This window comes from Halichoerus grypus, chromosome 6, assembly GCF_964656455.1.
Source record: "Halichoerus grypus chromosome 6, mHalGry1.hap1.1, whole genome shotgun sequence".
Taxonomy (NCBI): domain Eukaryota; kingdom Metazoa; phylum Chordata; class Mammalia; order Carnivora; family Phocidae; genus Halichoerus; species Halichoerus grypus.
This window is the reverse complement of record NC_135717.1, coordinates 53,882,119-53,905,354: the sequence shown is the minus strand read 5'-3', so window position 1 is coordinate 53,905,354 and position 23,236 is coordinate 53,882,119. Positions and strand designations below refer to the sequence as shown.

At 42.6% G+C, this 23,236-nt stretch overlaps 1 protein-coding gene across 2 annotated transcripts in view; it reads left to right on the top strand.

Moving 5' to 3' along the window:
• The window catches only part of FAM107B (family with sequence similarity 107 member B), a 75,847-nt gene extending 55,015 nt beyond the window's left edge, over nucleotides 1-20,832 (top strand). For both annotated transcript variants that reach the window (XM_036114228.2, XM_078075170.1), the window contains exons 2-4: nucleotides 7,886-8,069; nucleotides 16,909-17,059; nucleotides 18,062-20,832. In XM_036114228.2, the coding sequence (XP_035970121.1) occupies nucleotides 7,942-8,069; nucleotides 16,909-17,059; nucleotides 18,062-18,178 (396 nt within the window). In that variant the 5' untranslated portion in view covers nucleotides 7,886-7,941 and the 3' untranslated portion in view covers nucleotides 18,179-20,832. The remainder of the gene's footprint in view (nucleotides 1-7,885; nucleotides 8,070-16,908; nucleotides 17,060-18,061) is intronic.
• The last annotated feature ends 2,404 nt before the right edge of the window (nucleotides 20,833-23,236 follow it).

Genomic DNA, 23,236 nt, shown 5'->3' with positions numbered 1-23,236 from the left:
GGCGTCACCGTCTGGCATTTGTACAGCAGCGTATTTGCAGCCAGTTTATTGAGTTTGCTGTGGCGGCAGTAGTGGGGCGGGCAGAGCTGAAAAAGTAGTGTCTCTGTGCCTGTGCACATGGTTCTGGTTGGCCGCCATTTCTAAGCCTTCGTTAGCTTTGTGGCTACAGAGGTCGTCCCTGGGCTCTCGTCTAACGCCTTCGGGTACCAGATGGCCTCACTGTCCCTGATGAATTTGTAGGTTCACCTCAGGGCCAGGCGAATCAGGAGTTTGTCAGTGAAACCCTTGGCTGTTGGGAAACAATTCTGGCCTTAACTCACTCTCCACTCTCTCAACTTTCTCCTCACAGCCCACTGCCCATCTGGGAATGGTGGGTGCTGAGGGCGGGCTTCCCATCTTCAGCTGACCCAGGCCTGGAGTTGGCCTGTCTACAATCTCAAGTGATTTTGCTCTTTGAGAATATTGTCAGAGGGCTGCTGGAATCTCTTGGAGAGAGCTCCTAAAGAATGCTATGGAATTACTTTTAACTTGCCAGAAGTGTTTGTAGCAATTCACAAGTTTCATTGTTTCGCTTTGATTGGTTATAGTACACCTGTAACCTATAAGACACGTGCATACGTTGCCATGTGTCCAGTATTGTTTAAAAGGCTTTGATTATATTAAGTTAATCAGAGAAAGACATGTATCATATGACCTCACTGATATGAGGAACTCTTAATCTCAGGAAACGAACTGAGGGTTGCTGGAGTGGTAGGGGGTGGGAGGGATGGTGCGGCTGGGTGATAGACATTGGGGAGGGTATGTGCTATGGTGAGCGCTGTGAATTGTGTAAGACTGTTGAATCACAGACCTGTACCTCTGAAACAAATAATACATTATATGTTAAAAAAAAAGAAGAAGAAGAAAATAGCAGGAGGAGAAGAATGAAGGGGGGGAAATCAGAGGGGGAGATGAACCATGAGAGACTATGGACTCTGAAAAACAAACTGAGGGTTCTAGAGGGGAGGGGGTGGGGGGATGGGTTAGCCTGGTGATGGGTATTAAAGAGGGCACGTTCTGCATGGAGCACTGGGTGTTATACGCAAACAGTGAATCATGGAACACTACATCAAAAACTAATGACGTGGGGCGCCTGGGTGGCTCAGTCGGTTAAGCGTCTGCCTTCGGCTCAGGTCATGATCTCAGGGTCCTGGGATCGAGCCCCACATCAGGCTCCCTGCTCAGGGGGGAGCCTGCTTCTCCTTCTACTCCTCCTCCCAACTCGTGCTCTCTCTCTCTCTCTCTCTCACTCTCGCTCTATCTTAAATAAACAAAATCTTTAAAAAAAAAACAAAAAAACTAATGACGTAATGTATGGTGATTAACGTAACATAATAAAAAAAATACTTAAAAAAAAGCTTTGATTATTAGTGCTTCTAGGTAGAATTTGATTTTAAATATTTAGGTAAACATAAAACTTAGCATAATCTCTAAATTTGATTTTTAAATCTCATAGGATTAGGTTTTAAATTTTATCTTTCTGATGTAGAAACGTGCAGATGAACTACTAGTGCCCAAAATAGTATGATGAGGAAACTGCAATATGATGCAAGGAATATTTGTTTTATTAGTCTTGTTGTGAGATTTTTCTGTGGGAATGGTTATTTACCTCTGGAAAGCAATCAACATAGGATACCTGGAATAGGCATGGAGTGGGCCCAGAATCAACCTTCCATAGGGAAAACAATGAAAGGCAAGGACTCAAAATCCATCTATAGTGTTGGGATTTCTTGTCCTCTGGGATAATAGAGTTTCATAATGACTTCTATTGATTTGCAGACCTTAAAGGCAGAATCTCATCAGGTGGTGGTTTTCAGTGCATGCTGTTTGGGCTTGTGGTCCTCCAGGCTCTTGTCTAATGCCTTTGGGTACCACATGGTGTCACTGTCTCCTCCTGGCCCAAGACCACGTTTTTAGGCTTGCCTCAAATATCTAAGATGCAATTCTGTTATTATTCAACTCCTTTTTTTTTTTTAAGAATTTTTTTTTTAGATTTTATTTATTTGACAGAGAGAGACAGCGAGAGAGGGAACACAAGCTGGGGGAGTGGGAGAGGGAGAAGCTGGCTTTCTGTGGAGCAGGGAGCCCGATGCGGGGCTCGATCCCAGGGCCCCGGGATCATGACCTGAGCCAAAGGCAGACACTTAATGACTGAGCCACCCAGGCTCCCCATTACTCAACTTCTTAGAGTATTGCAGCGCGTCCCCTTCATCTCAGAGCATCCTGAAAGGTCCTTGCTGTCAGGCCTATTTCTTGCTGTGCCCTACACTCTGACTAAGCCATTCAGAACGCCACGTAGCACCTTGCAGCTGTGCTAGACGTTTTTACACTTTTCAAAAGGTTCTTAATATTGGTAGCATGAATGGGTCTTAGAATCATTGCATGTCATCAGTGAGAAGGGCTGTGGGTCATTTAGTTGTACTCCTATGTTTTTGAAGAAATCAAGGCTTAGAGAGGTGAAGTTTCATATGTCAGGTTTCTCAGACCTCTAAATAAACTCTATAATGGTGTTGGTCACATAGTTCATCTAATAATAGCTTCGATTTATTGAGTTCCCATAGACATGCCAGAGATTGTACGGAGTACTGAAATCTACATTTCAACCAGTTCTTACAACACTCAATTTAACAGAGGGGAGAACGGAGGGTCAGGGAAGTTGAGCTTTATACAGGATGTCAAGCCAGTTTTATTTCTCCTTTATCGACTTGAAACTTAAAAAAAAAAATTACACATCAGTTTATTTAATCAGGGTAATGAATATGACAAAAATGTCTTCATGTTTATTTCTGGAAGAATGTTTCAATAATAATACCCATGTACAAAGTACTTTTCCTTCCAGCAGTTCTGTCTCATCTTCTCTGTCTGTCAGGCTTCTGGATTACCTGATGCTTAGGGAGGAAACCCTGACCTCCTACTCCACTTTCAGCTGGTACACACACCTTGTTACTAGGACTTCAGACAGCTCAGGGGCTCCCTCTACTGGTAGTTAACCCAGGACTCTGTTACTTAATCTGAGTACTATTTATTGACCCAGTCCAGGGAGTCTGAGGAATGTGAATATAGACCAGATACGGTCTTTGCAGTGAAGAGATGATGATTTCTATACATATTGCTGGAATACAAGGTGGGGATTGGTGAGTACTAGGAAAAGGGAACAGAGAAAATTCTTTTGTTGTTGAGAAGTCAGAGTTTAATCACAACTGGGGAATTAGGAAAGGTGGTATGGAAGATTTGACATTTATCTGGATCTGAAAGGATGAGTGAGATCTGGCTTTGTGGCAATTCAGAGATAGGGTAGGAAGAGGATCAGCATCTCTGCTGGAGGGAATGGTGCTGGCAAAGGCATGCTGGCAAGGAAGGCAGGGAAATGTGAAAAATTGGGGGGTTCATTTCAGTTTAATTGGAGGAGGACAGGATCTGTGAAATGGAAGAGTTCCCTTAGGATCAGGATGGCATTTTCCAGCCTTGGTAGCAATGAGGAAGATGGTTGGGAGAGGGAAGAAAGTTGAATAAGAAGGTCATTTAGATTCCATGTGTTGGTCATGGCTCCAGGGTGGAAAGTTGCTGAGAGGTGGCCAGAATCCAGATTCCAGATCTTTCAGCAGCCACTGCCACGAGGACTGGAGATTCACAGAGGTTGCTCCCTGCCAGTCCACCCCCTTCTTCCTAAGTGACGTTTTCCCAGGCTCTGGCATGGTCTACTTCATAAGGGGCTACAAGGACTCCTTTAGTCTGGTCCACAGGCGAGCATCAGAGCTACACTTGATTCAGGCTTAGGGCCTTCCGTGTTCCCTCTCCCAGCCCCAGTTGTGAAGAAGTGCAAACCAGTGAGACAGAACTGAAGGGAAGGGTTTGCACCTTCCTCTGCGGCAGAACTCGTCCAGCCCCCACCCACCTGCTCGGGTGTCTGCCTCAATCCAGCAGGAGACACACTGCCACCTTACTGCACTGGTCCTCGGGGAGCAGATGAACTTCCCAGATACTACATCTAAAGAGAAATCAGGAAAAAATTCCAAGCTAGAACTTGTTTTCTAGATTTAGAACTGAAGCTTTTTCATTCTGCATACTGAAAGCTCTACCCAAGTCTTGGCACCAAGGCCCAAGATGGTGCCTGTACCCGGTGCTGACATTCAGGAAAGACTGGGCTGAGCAGCCTGTGTTGCCTCTGCTTGTGAGAATGGTGGGATCGGAGGGGTAGAGGACGGGAGTGGCTGATGGGAGAGACCGTGGAGGTCAAATCAGCGAGACGAAGGAAAGAGTCACCCAGGGTTTGAGCCCTGACCGCCCTCGCCTTCTTGCTGTCACCACTTAGATGTCTGTCCGGCAAGTACCTCCTCTTCATGTCCCAAGCGGAATTCCTGGTCTCATCTCCTGTCCAGCCAGCTCTCCTCACAGCCTCCCTGCCCGACAGTGCTGGCCTTCTCGTTGCTCAGGCCAGGAACCTTGGAGTCACCCTTGATTCTCCTGTGCCTTTCACACCTCAGATCCAGTCCTTCAGGAAACCCCAGAGGCTTTCCAGTCAATCTAGCCTGACGCGTCTGTCCTCCCACCTGCGCTGCAACCATCCTGGTCTAAACCATCTGTCACCCGCATCACAGCCAGAGCTCCCTGCCCAGGTCTTTCCCTGCCTGCCACTGCTGTTCTAAACCGAGTAACTAGAATGGTCCTTTAACAATAGGAGTCTGATCTTGTCACTTCTCCGCTTCAACCGCGAGGGGCTTTTGTGCTATCTCCAGAGTAAAGGCCAAGTCCTTACAGTGGCCCTCATGCGCCCACAATATCTGGCCCTTCCACCCCCAGCCCCTCCCTCAGCTGCTACGTCGTTGTCCTCACCAACACTCGCCTCCAGCCACATGTTAGTTACTCCTCATGCCGCTCAGGCACGCTCCTGCCTTGTGGCCTTTGCACGAGCTCCTCCATCCGTCTGGAGCGCTCTTCCGCATGTCCACAGGGCTCACCCTCCCCCATGTAATACTGACCTTAGGAGGCTGTAATCTGTTTTGATTTGGTGTCATGGAGATTATCCGAGGCTTAGAGCAGAGAAACAGATCCTTTTATGGAATCCTATAGGCCTTCTTGTCTACTGATTAACGAGAATGAAACTGCTGTTGGCTTTTAAAGACAACTGGGACTGCACAGAAGTGTGTGTGGTGCCTTTCACATTTCAACCAAGGAGCACATTTTTGTGTGGGGCAGCGCATGAAGGGCAGGCTGGCTCTGATGGGTTCACTGATTCGCCATATGCAAGGTTTGTAATTCTCTGTTCAGTGATGGTTGCAGGCATTCTTATTTAAAAGATCAATGCAAATTGTGTTCAAGGAATAATTTGTTATACATGTCTCAAAGTTCAGTAATTTTGAGCCTCAATTATGCCGTTAAACCTAAAATACATAAACGAATAACACATCTATAGTTTTTCTGTTTTAGCTGATTTATTCATTCTTTGGGTTTTTAACCTCTTTATTTTCACATTAATCTTCAAAAGATTTTGCTATAAAAATAGCAGATTTGGTAGACAGAACATGGGTTTTGAGACCAGAGGACATTCATTTTAGTTTGAGCTTTACCTTACTGGTGATTATTAGTATGGAGAAGTTATTTAATGTTTGTCTCTCCATTTTATTCTCTGCAAAGCGAAAATTCTAGTTCTTCTGCTCATTGGGTTGTTGCTAGGATCAGATGTGGTCACGTATTGGCTCTGGGTAATTGTTGGCTGCCATTTGGAATATCATTTCCCATTGGACGCGGAAGAGTACACCAGTGTTTTGGGATCGTTCAGGGTTCAGGAAAACATCTTTAATGGCTTTGAAAGCAAAACTACTGCTTGTAGCTGACTGCTACAGGACCCATTTTTTGTTTCTGTTTTAAAAATTTTAGTTGAAAACACATCTTTATTCTTTCCACTGTCCACCCCACACCCCCATGTCCATGGAAACACACAGTTTGTTCTCTCCTCCCTTCGTCCAGCCCCCATGTGTAAATACGCACACATTTACTTAGATATTTGCTCGGTGCGTTGATGTCATGGGCAGAAATAAAGATGGAACTTGTCTTCCATTGAGGAGCTTATCCCTGGAGGATCTCACCACTTTTTCAGTTTAGACCAGATTCGATTGAGTACAACTTTTATTCAGCTTCTACCATGTGCCAGGCACTTTGCTGGACTTGGGGATTTGAAACTGTAAAAGAAGTGGGTCTAGCTCTTGGGGAGAACAGACAGAAACCTAGGGTTACTCTATGTCAGGATGCATTTCGTGACAGAAGTACATGTATGCTACTGCTGGGCGGTGATTATTATCTTGATGTCCTTGGGGAAGTGGGGGAAGGTGGCAGTGCTGGGTGTGAGCCCACTCACACATGGATCTCCCTCCCAACCTTGCCCTGTTCTGTGATCACTGTTCCATTTAGGGGCATAAAACTGGCCAGAGGATTAGTAAGTGTGTTCTCTGGACTTTGAGGAGAAAGCCCAATGTCAAATACTCTGCCGTAGTCAGGCTCTGCATCTCATTTTTGGTTTGGGAAACAAAGTCAATATACAGGGACAGGGAAGCATAAAATGGCATGTTAATTATCTTGAAATATTGGCCAGATTTGTTTTGGAGGCAGGGGAACAGGATGGAGGTCATCAGCAAGAGAAGAGCTGAGGGGTGGGGTGTACGGCAATTGGGTGCCGGCCAGATGGACCTGCGGGCAGTTGCCAGCATGATGCTTAGTCAGCCTGCTTCTTCCCAGCTCTTGCCCTCACTGACTGTGTTCTTCTGTCTCATTAAATATCACATATATTCATGGAGTGCCCACTGTGTGCCGCACACTGCCCCCCGATAGTTACAGGAGTGTATGCCCTGCTGTCCAGGCATGTCTCTTATTGGGGAGGACACATAGATTTGAATCATAGGATCAACAACTAGAATTGAACATGGGGGAAGGGACCCTAGGGGTTGTCATCTGTTTGTTTCACTTTACTGATCCGGAGTCTGGGCCCAAAAAGGCTATGTGACTCTGCTCAGGCATTACATCACGTTTTCCTTCTGCTGTACTCCAGTGACTGCCTGTTCCTCCCTGCTAAAATCCCGTGCAGATAGGCTCTTGTTAGAAGGATCCCCCCACCCTCCTCCCTCTTTCTTCCCTCCCTGGAACTTCCTTCCTTCCTGGCACTCTTCTAGGGCAGCTGGAGAGGGGGTAAGACAAAAGTCTTGCCCTCACGAGCATTTGCTTTAGAGAGCCGGTAGCAAATAAGCAACATCTGCAGTCTAGACAAAGCAAGGAAGGGCTGGGGATGGGATTGCGGGTGTAAGCACGGTGGTGAGAGGTCAGACCTCTCTTGAGGAGGGGGCATTTGAAGAGGGAGCTGAGGAGATGTGAACAGGGTGCTCACGTAAGGGGAGGGAGACCCGGCCAGCGGCAGCATAAGGAACAGTGCTCTGTGCTCCAGAAACCTCTTGACATTGATGGAGGTCAAGGGTCTGCACATTGCCAGTGCGTATTCATTTGGGGAGGCTGAAAGAAGCAGTGAAGGACCTCAATCTGGTGCCCGAGGTGCTTGTTATGGGCTTAGTTGGTCTTTAGACATGTTGGTGAGAAGCATCCTGTGTGACCTGAAACTCAAGGTGTGAGGAGTAGTGACCAGAATCAGGTTATGGGACCCCTTTGCTTTACTCACGGGCCACCCAGGACAGCAAGGCCATTCTTCTCCCTCTTGGACTCTCCCCGTTGCTTTCACAAAACTTCAGATACTTTTCAGCGAAGTAGTGAAGTGGTCCCAGGAGGATCCCATGTTGTAACGCGCCATACGGTGTGAGACGTCTCAGCGGAAAAGCCTATAGATGATCTCACCTTTCCATTTCAGACAGCCCATCTGAGGATACTGACCTTAAGGACACGTATCTCATCCCAAGAAACATCATGGCTGAGCCAGACTACATAGAAGATGACAATCCTGAACTAATTAGGCCTCAGAAACTAGTCAATCCTGTCAAAACGTCCCGCAACCATCAGGATCTTCACAGAGAACTTCTCATGAATCAAAAAAGGTACAGTGATTTCTTGAGCAAAGTTTTCCTTTGGGGACTTTGACTTAAGAGATTTTCTTTTCTTGACTGTATTTAAGACTGCCTTACTCCTTCTAGTGTGAGCCAGGGCATCCCTCCATGAAGTCAGGTCATCTGCAGGCACAGCCGCACTGCCGCTCTTACTCCATGGGCTACAGAACTCTGTCCTCAAGTGGACACGTGTTGTAGACTTTGGGGGGAAGGGTGTCGATTAAGGATGCAAGAGAGTATTCTAAGTCAAAAAGAAATACATTATTTCTTGGATTTGAAAAATTCTGAATTTGCCCCTTACATTTGGGGAAGTGTGGGAATCCGAGGTAAATACTGCCGGCTTTGGCATTTGTGAGTGGCAGGGAGAAGTCTCTAGAACTACCTCAACTTAATAATAGACAAGAGCCCTCTTTTTTTATTTTAAGTAACATTTAAAATTATTACTATGATCATTTTTATTATTAATTTTTTTGGAGGGGAGAAAACATTTACCTTTTTATCTTCTTTGTAGACCATTTGTTAGTGCCATGTGTACCATAAACATGTTTGACTGTTGGGTTGATGTAGTCTGCTCTTTAAGTGATTTTGGGCAGGGCCAGTTGACTAGGAGAGCTCAGGATACAAAGTTACTTTTATTTATTAGGACACAGAGTTACTTATATTATTTGAGACCTATTAAACTTCCCTGAGAGCTCTTCCCATTTCTTCAGAATGAAGCTATTGATCTGAATTGTTGGACCACAGGTTGATCATACCCCCAGTCTTTGCCAAGCCCTCGTTAGCTCTCATTGAACTGAAGGGTATATAGACCAAGTTAAGCAGTAGGGTCATGTTTTAGAGGGAAGGCCTAATTTAAATATAAAAATAAAAACATTTAAAGAGGTGATGAGGGAGCAGTCCTCCTTCCCTAGTGCACCCCTGCCAGAACTCATAACTCCTGTTGAGGAATTCAGTGTGAATCCACCCTTCCTCCAGGCCGGGAATGTGCCTTACTGCCTTTTTGTTACCAGCATGCACTAGTATGCTGTTGGATTCATGCTGATTAAATTGAATGCAAGTTTGATCCCTTCTGAATAAGTGCTTAGCTTCTAACTGTCTTTGTCACATAAAAGAAAAAAAATACATAGATTTGGTATCATCGTGCCCAAAGCAAAACAGAAACATGTATGTTCCTAAATAGGGCCACAGAATTTGGAGGCAGTCTTGCCTAGGAAATGATGCCTGCATTTTGGTAGGAAGATCAGAAGTTTGATGTAGGGGCGCCTGGGTGGCTCAGTCAGTTAAGTGTCTACCTTCGGCTCAGGGTCCTGGAATCGAGCTCTGCATCGAGCCTGCTTCTCCCTCTGCCTGCATCTCCCCCTGCTTGTGCTCTCTCTCTCCCTTTGACAAATAAGTAAATAAAATCTTAAAAAAAAGTTTATACTCCAAAAGAGTAGCAGTCGCCACTAACTAGTTTTTTGATTGTCTTCCTTCTTGGACCTCCATTCCCTTATCTGTAAAATGGGAGTAGGGGACATCTCTGAGGGACATTCTAGCTCAAACTGGGTTTTGTTTGTTTTTCTGTTATATCTATGAAAAGGCTCCAAGTCAGAATAGAGGCAAAGGTAAAACCAAAATGGGCAGAAAACTGTACTCTGAATTATAGGCTACAAATTATTCCACAAAAATATATTTAGCACCCTGGGTTATATCTCTCTAAAACATATAGGTTTGTATAATTGAATCTGTTGCCAGATTTTCTAGAATAGGCACTTTCTGTGAAAATGGACCTCCCTTCTGTCTGATTTTCTCTGGCCCATGATTTCTTTTCCTTGTTTATTATACAGCTGACTCTTCAGTCAGGCCTAGCTCAAGTAATTTGGGAAAATGCTGTGTTCCCTCGAGTACCATAGTGTAGAGAGGATGTCCTTTGAGCTTAGAGGGAAATCATCTAAATCCTGGTTTGCCGTTTATCTTGACCTACCTTTATGACCTTGGACAAGGTCCCCCTTCCTGAGATACGTGTCTTCATCTATAAAGTGGGAGGTAAAAATACCCTTCTTCTAAAACTTAAATAATAACATGTATGAATGAATACCTACTAAATGACTGGTGTATAATAAATGCTCAGTCCCATCCATGTTCCATTTCCCATGGAGCATCATCAGAAAATTCCCATTGCTTTCCCCCATTTTTCCCTGAAGCGTGCTGGCCTGGCTTTTGAAGTACATCAAGAAGAGAAAAAAAAAAGAAAAGGCAGGAAGAAGGCAGGTTTCAAAATCAAATGAATATATCTCATCCTATGTTTTGGGGTTTTCAAGATAAGATCTTAGTTTAGTGGGGTCCTCTCATTAGAAATACAACTGGTTTGTGGAATGAAACCTCTCAAGCAGTTTTTTTTTTACTTGCTAGAGACTGTGGGGTTTTTATTTCTAAATTTTCGTGCCAAATGACAGGAAGTTTCACATGGATAATATGTATGTTTGGTTAAAGGATAATTGTACTTGATTACTGGTTTGTATCGTTACCAAAAGTCTGCTTGCTTTTCTACAATTCGTAAAGGGCCTTCCCGTATTTTATCTTATCCAGTGATCTTTCCAGTAATCCAGTGTGTGTTATCTTGGGGTCACCCTTATTTGACATGTAAATAAGGAAAAACTCAGAGAATAAACATAAAATTCAAGGTAGTTCATACAGATAAATCAAGTAGAGTAATAATATCAGTCAGAAACAAAGCAGAGAAGAGAGAGGGAGACAGCAGCGAGATCCACCTGAAGCAAGTGTTCTGTGGAGCCCTGTACCTTTGCTCTACAGAGGCACTAATTTGGCTCAAAGCCCTGGAGCAGTTGGTTCACAGAGCTTTTCAGGTTACATTTTATTTTTTTTCAATTATTTTATTTATTTATTTTTTTATTACGTTCAACTAGCCAGCATATAGTACATCATTAGTTTTTGATGTCGTGTTCAACGATTCATTAGTTGCGTATAACACCCAGTGCTCATCACAACACATGCCCTCCTTAATGCCCGTCACCCGGTTACCCCGTCCCCCCACCCCCCCGCCCTTCTGTAACCACAGTTTGGTTCCCGGAGTCCAGAGTCTCTCATGGTTTGTCTCCCTCTCTGATTTCTTTCCGTTCAGTTTTCCCTCCCTTCCTGCCCCTGTGGTCGTCCCTGCTATTTTAGAGATCATAAGATAAGAGCAGAGTCACTCTGCTTTTTAGACCTATTAGGAGAACAAATACTCATAGGTATTTTAACTCTGAAACCTACACACTTTGAAGGATATAACTCTGTTCCTCTACTTAGCATCTTTGGACCTAGCCAAGTTTCAGATTAAAAGTCTTTACATTTTGAGCTGGTTACAGTCTGCCATTAGGTGTGATTATGAGGACCGTTGGTCAGGTTCTCCAGTGCTGTAGGTGCTCCCAGGGGCATTATTTCAAGAGGCATTATTTTTTGTAGCTGCAAGATGAGCGTTCAAGAGGTCTTAAAAAGATAGGGATATTTCTAATATAACTTAGAGAGATTCTGTCTTCTCTACAAAGAGTTCTTTTGGCCACAAATAGAGAATACCCAGTCACTTAAACACATCCCTAAAATTAGTTCTTTGGCTTATATCTTCCAGTCAGTGGTTTCCACTTCCCTGTGTTTTTAGTTGCTCTTCATTTTATATGCTTTGCTAGACATAGAGTTCTTCAATATGTACTTGTTGCTCTACCATGTGGGAAAAAATATGGGAAGCTGAGTTAGAAGTATTTGCATTTAGAATCCACGCAGGTAGAAATGACTCAAGCCAAAAATGTAGATAAGACAGGCCATAGCACAGTAACCTCTTTGACATCGGCCACAGCAACTTCTTTCAAGATACATCTCCAAAAGCTAGTGAAACAAAAGCAAAAATGAACTTTTGGGACTTCATCAAGATAAAAAGCTTCTGCACAGCAAAGGAAACAGTCAACAAAACAAAGAAGCAACCCACAGAATGGGAGAAGATATTTGCAAATGACACTACAGATGAAGGGCTGGTATCCAAGATCTATAAAGAACTTCTCAAACTCAACACCCAAAAAACAAATAATCAAGTCAAAAAGTGGGCAGAAGAGATGAACAGACACTTCTCTGAAGAAGACATACAAATGGCTAACAGACACATGAAAAAATGTTCATCATCATTAGCCATCAGGGAAATCCAAATCAAAACCACACTGAGGTACCACCTTACACCAGTTAGAATGGCCAAAATGGACAGGGAAAGAAACAACAAATGTTGGAGAGGTTGTGGAGAAAGGGGAACCCTCTTACACTGTTGGTGGGAATGCAAGTTGGTACAGCCACTTTGGAAAACAGTGTGGAGGTTCCTCAAAAATTTAAAAATAGAGCTACCCTATGACCCAGCAATTGCACTCCTGGGTATTTACCCCAAAGACACAGATGTAGTGAAAAGAAGGGCCATATGCACCCCAATGTTCATAGCAGCAATGTCCGCAATAGCCAAACTGTGGAAAGAGCCTAGATGCCCTTCAACAGATGAATGGATAAAGAAGATGTGGTCCATATATACAATGGAATATTACTCAGCCATCAGAAAAGATGAATACCCAACTTTTACATGAACATGGAGGGGCCGGAGGAGATTAGGCTAAGTGAAATAAGTCAAGCAGAGAAAGTCAATTATCATATGGTTTCACTTATTTGTGGAACATAAGGAATAACATGGAGGACATTAGGAGAAGGAAGGGAAAAATGGGCGGGGGGAATTGGAGGGAGAGATGAACCATGAGAGACTATGGACCTGAGAAACAAACAGGGTTTTAGAGGGGAGGGGGGAGGAGGGATTGGTTAGCCCGGTGATGGGTATTAAGGAGGGCACGTACTACATGGAGCACTGGGTGTTATACGAAAACAATGGATCGTGGATCACTACATCAAAAACTAATGATGTATTGTATGGTGACTAACATAACATAATAAAATTAAAAACTACAAAAAAAAAAAGGCCATAGCAGAAGATTCCAAGATTAAAGAAAGGGCTGGAAATCCAAAGGCAACCCTCCCCCTCCACCCTAAGAAAAAAATTGGACCAGGAGATGTTTGGCTGGGTGTGTGGGGAGCTGTTCTTGGGGTGGAGGTGGAGGGAACGTAGACCCTTCTTTCACCTTTGTGAGCCTGATGCATCTGGGGTGGAGGCGGAGTGAATGTAGACCCTTCCAGGCGGCCCCTGGGTGTATTCAGTGATTTATGTGAAAGGTAAAATGTAACTTTAAAAGTTGTCTGTACATTTCTGTCACTGGTGGTGGAAATATAAATTGTTGCAGGCTTTTTTGGAGGGCAGTTTGGCAATACCCATCAAAATATAAAATGTGTAGAAGCTTAGCCAGCAGTTCTACTTCTATGAATCTAGCCAACAGAAATACTTACATAAGAGTGTAAGTTTACATGTACAAGGAAGTTCATTGCCTCATTGCTTTTAATAAGGAACGATTGGAAACAACCTAAATGTCTGTCAGGGGAGTGGGAAAATTATGGCACTTCTGTACTGTGAGGTCTTGGGCAGATGTTGGGAAGAATGAGGACGAACTCTGCAAGGCTGTAGAAGGTATGGAAGAGCACAGACCGAACTCTTAGTTATCTCTGGGTGTGAGAATGGGAAGCGTCATGGGGCCAGGGCCTCTACCTTGTACGATTCTGTCCACATAGAATACAGTGTAAGTGGTGCTCCCAGGATTTGTTTAACAGGAGGAGTTTGGGTGTGCTTTACTTTTTATTTTACATATACATATATGTCACCTAACCCGTTATTTTGTAAAGAGCACACACTAATTTTTTAAAATTTATTTTAGAGAAGGGGGGAGGGGCAGAGGGAGAGGGAAAGAGAAACTTAAGCAGTCTCCATGCTGAGCGGGGATCCTGACGTGGGGCTCGATCCCATGACCCCAGCGATCTGAGCCAAAACCAAGAGTCGGACACTTGACCAACTGCTCCACCCAGGCGCCTCTGGAGCACGTATTAATTTTTAAAATTGTCTTGGCCTTCTGATTTAACAGTTACTCAGATGACTCCTAGATGCTGAGACACATTGGTTGATTGACATAATTTAGGGAACAACCACTCATCAGGTCACAACCACAGGAAGCAGACTCAGAAATAACTGTTGGTGTTGAGTGGTTCAAAGCCACCAGGACTTGAGCACCTGTCAGTCATAAAGGAGTTGAAAGTACTTGTTAATTATATATGTCACAATTGATTAAAGCGAATCAGCTGTTAACCACACACAGAATGACACTGTAGTCTTTGTGAGATTTGGAGAGGCTCATTTCTGTCTTTGGGCACTCTCTGTAATCTGATCCAGTTTTTGACTCAGAATCATATGGGCGGTGCTTGACTTTTTCCATTCAGCACAGAAAGTGAAGTGATCTGTTGTGATAAAATATTAACTAAATTTGTATGACTTTTTGACTGCTGTTAAGTGCAGAACATTTATCAGATAAGCACCATTTTCCTGAGCCTTCTGTGACTAAATATTTTATCTTACTGCCACCATTGTGTAAAATCTTTGACTAGAAAATGAATACTGGATATTAGTTAAACCCATTCATAGGCTGCAACAGAATGTCATCTTAGTGTTCATACATTAAAGTTTGTTCAACAGCCTTTGCATAATCCAGAAGAATTTAATAACCGTTGAGGTTAATTTTGTCAATGAAATAAAGGGAAAAGAAAATGTTTGAAGTTTAAATTATGCAGATAGCTAAATTCTTAATCCTAAAATTTAAATCCCTTAATTCTGTCTGTGCTGTCGTACTGAGGCATTTTAATAATCATGAAACGGAGCAGGTCTCTACTCAGATTATTTACAAACAAATTTTCCTACATTTGTTGTGAGCAAAGTACCATAAGCAGTTTTTATTGCACATAGTATTTAATTTCCAGAATCGTCTGTCCATACTTCTGTCGACATCATAAGAGCTTAGTAACTGCAAAACAAACTAACTAAATTATAAAAGTTACACTTGTCTTTTGCTTCTTTTATTTTGGCTGAATTTTAATATTTTTCTTTCTTTTTTATCAAAAGTTCTAATGAAAATTGGGAAAGTGGAGACATGTATGTTATTTTGACTATCCTTTATCTGTAGTGATGGAATATACTGATCTTTAGTCTGTAAACAACAACTTTGAAAAATTTGTGATTTAAAAAAAATGTAGATAGAAGAGATGCCAGAATTTTTAAAAATTATAGTTAGATAAATGAAGAAGTGTGAAATTGAGGATTCATTCACAGATGTCATAGTGTGAGCTTGAAAGAACATTGAGATGAGTGTGTTGTTGAGTTTCTTACAACCAGAGCACACACTTTGGAAATTGTTGTTAGATTTAACAGTTACTCAGATGACTCCTAGATGCTGAGACACATTGGTTGATTGACATAGTTTAGGGAACAACCACTTATCAGGAACGTCTGATTTATAGACTAGCAGTCACCATTAGCAGGACCAGACGGTGCATGGGAAGGTGCCTGGGCCAATCTCAGTCCTGGGTGGATTCAGCAGGGCCCTTCCTGCTGCCCAGAAAAGCCTGGTCCCTGTGGGGTCAAGTGTGCACGTGTGGATGCACGAGAGTGAATATGCCCACCATCACTTAATGCCCTGTGTTGCCTGAAACTGACAGTGTTCTTCCTGTTTTCTGGTTTCATTTTTATTTTAAATGCTCTTAGTAAATGTCAATACCAAATTGAGATGACTTAAGAGCTAGGAGAGACTTGCTACAGAGAAAGGGAAGACAGGAGGAGATAGGCTGGCAAAGCCAGCACCTTGAAAGCCTGGACTAGAGAAATCTTCAGGAAATGGTAGAAAACTATAGACAAGGAGAGTCCTAGCTAACAGTTAAATACGACTTTCCATCTAAGGAGATGCCCTTGACTTACTTCAGAGATTTTGGGTGGAGGGTTGCTAGCGAATGGTCTAAGCTTTGGTTTTGTTTCTCCCCATCTCAAGAGATGGCAGCGTAATTTCTCTCTCAGAAATGTAAAACTTCCCTGCAGCCTGATGTCTGGGCATCGTCAGTAGTAAACAGCACATCTGAAGTAGTTCCACTGCGAGGAGCACTGGGAGTCTCCGGAGCAGAGTGCCCCGTGGGCCATGCACCCCCAGGAGCTGATGACATCTGAGACGTACCTGTACATATTCAAGAGCCCTCTGACAAATCTGAGAATTTTGGAAGAGGAGTCCACGGCCATTACGCTATTTAAATTTCTGTACTAGCCTATCTCTGGCTACCTGTATACATGGGATCAGGGGCTCCATCTTGGGAAGCTTCCTCTAAAACTTCAAGTGGAAGCACCTCATATTCTGGTCATCTCCATCATCACCATCTCCACCATCTCTGTCCTCTCCATCTCTGTCATCTCATCTTCTCCATCATCTCCATCTCCGCCATCTTCTTCTCCATCTCCATCATCATCATCATGAGTGATCATAATACCCGTTGAATGAGCATGCTGTTCCGACCTTCCCCACCCAAACCATTCTTACTAACCTTTGTATAGGCTAGTATCTGGCACATAGTAGGTGCTCAATACATTTTTATTGAATGAGTGGATTTTGCTTACTCTTGGAAGTTGTTCTTGCCCTTTCTTTCATGCTCGTGCATTTCTGATACCACCTGTGTTGACTAACTGGTAGTATGCATCATAGTAATGCTGATTTAGTAGTCTCGTTTTCTCTGGCTGATACCTTAAATTTCTGTTTATGAAGGATGTATCCATTAGATTAAAACTTTGTTTTCTTCTCTTTTCTTTTTTTTTTTAGATTAAGACATTCTAATTTTGTTCTTATTTATTTATTTTTTGCAGGGGTCTTGCCCCTCAGAACAAGCCAGAATTGCAAAAAGTGATGGAAAAGAGAAAACGAGATCAAGTAATAAAGCAGAAAGAAGAAGAAGCACAAAAGAAGAAATCTGACTTGGAAATAGAACTATTAAAACGGCAGCAGAAGCTGGAGCAGGTAAGAGTGATGGGGATGAAAGTTGTCATTTCCTTTATTGAGATATATTTGACATTCAGTATTGTGTAAGTTGAAGGCGCACAGCGTGTTGACTTGGTACATTTTTACTGAGGTATGTTTGGCCCTGAGGCTTAGCTAGCACCTCTGTCACATCACAGAGTTACATTTCTTCTGGTTCTAGAACAGTGAAGATCTAGTCACTTAGCAAGTTGAATGTCCATAGTATAGTTTTGTTGACTGTAACAACTGTCCTGTGTATTAGGTCTCCAGGACTTCTCTATCTACTGGCTGCAAGTACATACCCTTAAACAGCATCTCTCCCATTTCCCCAGCCCCTGGGAGCCACCATTTTACTCTCTGCTTTTACAATTTTGGGGCTTTTTTAGATTCCACATACAAGAGAGATCATGCAGTATTTGTCTTTCTTTGTTTGACTCAACTCAAAAGTTATCTTTTCTGTCCTGAGAAATAAGGATGTTGGACCAAGCAGAAATTGCCAGACCTATCAGATGTAAATGTTTATTGTACAAAAGGAAAATATGAGACAGAATGTCAGCAAATGGGCTAAAATACATTCAAGGTAAAGACAAGGATTCTACTGAGGACTCAGAAGAGATTCAGGAGGCAAAACCCAAACTGGGGAATATCCCTGAACTCACAGCAGAGTGTTGGGAGCACAAGCAATTGAGTGAAATTCAACTTCACTGAAACTGCATGCAGAGCAGACTGTGCATTGGTCTCAGGATCTTTTTTCCTTAGCCTTGATTTTGGGCTCTCATCGTCTATGCTGTTGATGGTAGTACTAACCAGGGAGTTGCTGCCCCTGTGCAGGACGGCTGCAGGGCCCATACACATACGCACATGTGTACATGTAAGATGGAGACCAGGAGCGAATGTCTTCCCCTGGGGGATAGAAGGTGTTAGGGACTTTGGAAAGTGAAGGAATGTTTTGGAAAGCCTCTCAGTATGTAAATAATTTTCCTGTTTCTGAATTTCATTTAGCTTGAACTTGAGAAACAGAAATTGCAAGAAGAACAAGAAAATGCCCCAGAGTTTGTGAAGGTTAAAGGCAATCTCAGGAGAACAGGCCAAGAAGTGGCCCAAGCGCAGGAGTCGTAGGCCCCGGCGACAGAGACCGCGTGCCCAGCCCACAACGCGGGGAAGCTGTGAGCAGGCGCCTCCTCAACCAACGCTTAATCTCAGGGCCAAAGCCCCTGGAGAGAACCCCAGCCAGCAGAGAATTGTTACTTTAAAAAGGATTTGGTTTTGGTTTTCCTACAATCTGGGTGGATAAATGATCTGTGACAGTTGCAATTCCTATTCGCCAAACGAAGGACGTTGACCAGCACTTAAGTTGGGATAAGTTGAACCTGTGTTCAAAGACTTTAAAAAACAAAAAAACAAAAAAACAAAAAAACCCCACAACAGCAAAAAAGAGGACACTGGAATAAATTCTAGAGAGTTGCACTACTTGGTTTTTCTTCCAGTCCAAGTTTAATGGGGCACAGAGCCTTTTTTCTTCTAAAATCTAAAGAAAATGTGTTTTGGTTCTTCCTTTAGTTATCTGTTAGATAATTTAGATCACATAGGATGATGTTTGACCTGTTACATCCAGTATTTGTAAAGTCCTTTTTGAGAATCTAGAATTTTCTTGTTTCATTTTACTTTCACCTGTGTTATATTGACACCCAAGAGTGTTAATGTTGAACACAGCTGTTACCTTTTTTGACATTAAGATTCAGAAATAGGGTGAGAAGGTTTAAAAATATGGAAAAAAATACATGTAAAAGATATAGAAAAACACATAAATGTTCATCTTGATCTTATTTTAATTCCTTTTGGTTCTCTGATATTAGAATGTGCTATGGTGACATTCCAGTTCGGAGAAGGCACATCATACAAATCCACCTATTGCTTTGATAACTGTTAGAATTTTGTTTGGTTTGGTTTTTGAATTTCTTGCTGAGCTAATCCTTTTATATGAAACAGTCTCCCAGTCCTTCGGAGAAGAAAAACTAGTCCATATTACCCAACTTCAGTGTCAAAAATAGAGGGTGCAAATCTTTGAGAGCAGTCTGGGGAACGCTCCCAAACTCCTCCAAAGAACAAGGAGGAGTTCTTTGGGTATTTTAACGTGAAACAAACGTAGGTTGGTCTCCAGGAGGCCTAGCTGGAAGGTTGGTAGCATTTGTGCATTTTGAGTATCATTAGAATCCAAGTTTTGGGAAAATTTCAGATGAAGGATCACATACTGCTTCGCTTTTTTTTCTTGTGAAGAAAGATTGTTCCCCCGCTCTGTTGGAGGTGATGACTACTGTACAGCATCTCAGGAAGCACCAAGGTGAAGGGAGAGACTGCCCAGCTTCTGCACGCTAGCCAGCTTGCTCCCCGAAGTGAAGTCCCAGTCGAGCAGCAAAATCCTGATGCAAAATGCATTTGATTACTGCTGGTATGGGCAGGGGTATATTCTACTTGGGGTGATCTGGAAGAATTTATGTGGATTCAGTATGTTCTCCGTCAAGATGATTCAGCCAGTCATTTCTACAGTGAAGAGTCTTCTTAAACTTCCTTTAAAGGCTCATAGAAAACTGGACCCCAAGCTTTTAATCCTAATAAGCATAGTAGAAATTAGCTTTCTATGGGAATGCTTTATGTTTTCATAGTTGACAGGCTCATATTCAATCCTCATGTGAACAAGGTAAAGGTAAACACGATGACAATATACTGCTAGTCAGAGGACATGTTGGTTACACCTAAAATGGGTGGTTTCTCATCAGTAAGTATTAATAAAATATGAGATGCTTAAGATAAAATGTTGCTCTATAATAGTTTGCTTTTGAAGGATGGTGGTAACTGTTTTTTTCCCATCCTTCTAGCTTTTGAGAGAAGAAAATATGTTAAATGATCATCTTGAAAGTACCTTTCTGATCACACATTGATTGGAGTGCTTTTTTTGTGTATATGGGCTGATGATGAAATTTGCAAAATGAAGATTCATGACTGGCTCATAGCTTCTCACCTAACTGGATGTTGGATCTTAAGTCCTGTGCCCTTGAAGCAATTCTGCCACTTGATAAAATTCTCAAGGGCCCTGACAGGCCCCGTTAACAGGACTGATTCTGTTCCTAGAACTTACCTAGAATTCATTCTTCACTGGGAAGAAAAATTACAAAAGCATTTCCCTCCCAATCGCACTCACCAGTCTGCACAATGACGTGTAGTGAGTAGTACAAAGTCTGGCCAAAAGACTTGTAAATAGTGTGAAGTGATGTCTTATGACCAAACAGTGGAATGTACAGGTAGAGAAGCTCTCTGAAGTTGTCAGATTAGCTCGGCTCACAAGCCTGAGTTTCAAAGGGCGCCCGTCTCCCCTCCACACATTAATACTGTACAGTCCAAACTCCTAGGACTCAACGAACATCCGAGCAGTTTTGTGCTTTGAGCCACTTTTTGACAAAAATGGCTCCATTTTTCCACTCTGTGGTTTTCTTAAACTAGTTCAGTGTTTTATAGTCTCCTGGTAGTAAAGTAGTGTTGCTTTCTAAGCTACAACAAACGGTTGACTTTATTCTTCTACTCTGAAAAATCTTGACTTGTTTGAGTGTATATAGTATATATAAAGGGAGCCTTAATGGATTTGTTTTCATAATTTAATATTTTTTGTATTTGCTCTTGTACAATTGTTTTTAATGGAAAGTATTACAGAATTGAGGGTGGAATTCTTAGAACCAAAGTTATTCTTAATAAAAATCACCAAACGCTTGGACCATGAAGCTGTGTCTGTCTGATCTGTCGGAGATGGATGTCTGGCACTGAAGGTGGGGGCGCTGTGTTCAGCTCAAGGAATAGAAGGTGGTTTTAGGGTCTCCTTTGGTGACTGTCCTCTTTGACAGCCCCCCCCCACCCCAAATTAGTAATGTCCTCTGCCTTGTGTCAGTCAGGCTGACAATTCACTGTGTCAAGCAAATTCATGCCAAGAGATCACGCTACTTTTTGTATAATGTGGTATGTTAGCAGTCGCGGTCAGTCCTTCAGATCAAAGTATTCTGAATTTTAGGTCACTTGGTAGGACAGTGGGAAGTATATTTTGGTAAGGGCCACTTTTTAATGCTGTGAGCTAGTACGTATGACATATCTGAAGTGTGACCATGAAATTATTCTATTTATTCTGCTAAATTAACGTAATCCTCAAAAAGTTACCTTGGGAAACTCTACACGTGATGACGTTGTACTATTATTTAAAATAGTTACGGAGATTCTGGTCTCTTTGTGCCTTTATTTTCCAGCCCCCAATTATTACTCAGCTTGATGACCCAACTGCTAGTGTCTTTGGACTCTATTTTGAAAATCAGATCTCCTCAGGGCAGTGCAGATTTCCTGCCTCTAAGGGTATACTGTGAGTTCTAAGGGCCAGTGCAGAAGATGGGCTCCAAAATGATTTGTGCGGTAGCTTCCTTCTTGGAATGCAAGCAGGCAGCTTCCCAAGGGCGCAATTCCGAGGCTGTTACTCTGTTTCCTGGAGCCACTCTATGCTTGTTTGTTTCTTAGAGTAATAGTAATAGATTTGAAAAAAGACAGGGCAATTAAAGTGTTTGATAACATTTGAAATGCCAAGTGCACCTAAAAAGTATTAGAATAAAACTGCCAGGCTTACATTTACTAGTATAATGAGAAATGGAGTGTTTTCTTTCTATGGTCTTAGGGTAAATAAAATCTTTATGAGGAAGCCTCACAATTACAATTTCTTCCTTTTTGTTTCCTCTTGAGAAGATGCAGTCTGATTATCAACTGGGGATGTTTTCAACATCTTCCCACTTGTTCCTAGATACCCTAGCAAGATGATAATTGCCAACCAGAGTTCGGTAAAAACGACGCTTGGTTATTTATTGAGAGTATGCTGATTGCTGCTTGGGTGTTGTTGCTCCCAGGCCCCTCAAGGTTTACATGGACACACACAATATCTGTGTGTGTCCATGTAAATATATATTTACACATCTGCATTGGTATTTATTTTTATATCTCTAGTTACTGAAAATCATGAGTTCATATTAATACTCTCAAATCTAACCTAATAATACTTTCTAGCTTTCCTGTTTCCATATTTGTAGCTCCTTTCTCTAGCAGCGAACTCCTCCTCCATGTACTTATTAATTTCCACAACCACCCCCCCATACCTAACCCACCTCCTGCCTTCACTCAGCACCATCCCCACTCTGGTCCCGTCTAGTGGCTTTGTGGCTGAATTATCAAGGAAGGAAAGAAGCAAACATGTTTTTCTTGGACATTTGAGCATTTATTGTGAATTTAAACTAATTAAATTGTCTCAAACCTCTTAAACTGCAGATTTAGTATGCCTGCCTATTTTGTACCTTTCAAAACTCAAACGTACGTGAACCATGCTGGATGTGTCAGTTTGCGTTCTCTGGAGAAACAGAGCCAAGAAGAAATAAGAAAGGTTTAGTGAAATATATGATTGATTGATAGGTAGACAGACAGACTTAGGAGGAATTGGCTCATGCAGTTATGGAGGCTGAGAAGTCCCACCATCTGCTGTCTGCATCCTGGAGACCCAGGAGAACCAGCCAGTGGTGTGATTAAGCTTGAGTCTGAAGGTGTAAGTCTGAAAGCAGGAGACCCCTGTTCCGGCTCAGAAGTCAGGCAGAGAAAGAGAAACGGAGTGAAACCTCCTTTCCTTCCCCTTTTGTTCTGTTCACGCAGGCCCTCCGTGAATTGGTTGAGGCCCCCCACCCTGGGGAGGGCAGCCTACTGAGCCCACTGATCCAAATGCCAGTCTCCTCTGGAAGTACTCGCATGGACACACGCGGAAATAATGTTTAGTCTGGGTACCCTGTGGCCCAGTCAGGTCGACACATAAAATTAGCCATTGTACTCGAATACAATGGTTAACACAGTATTAAAAATAACTTACATAAACCTATTTTACAAGTCAACTTTTGAGCTTTATGTCCCCAAATTTTTTACTTTAAAAATACTTTCCTACTATTATGGCTGTATTTATTTTCATATCATCCTAGGGGTTCAGTCATATCTTACTCTATTTCCTGGGCTTGTAGTAATCTTCTACCAAGCCTAAAAGAAAAGGAATTCCTCAGAATGAGAGCACCATCGAAGGACAGGGAGCCTGGCCCCATAGTGCAAAGCCGATTGAACCATGAG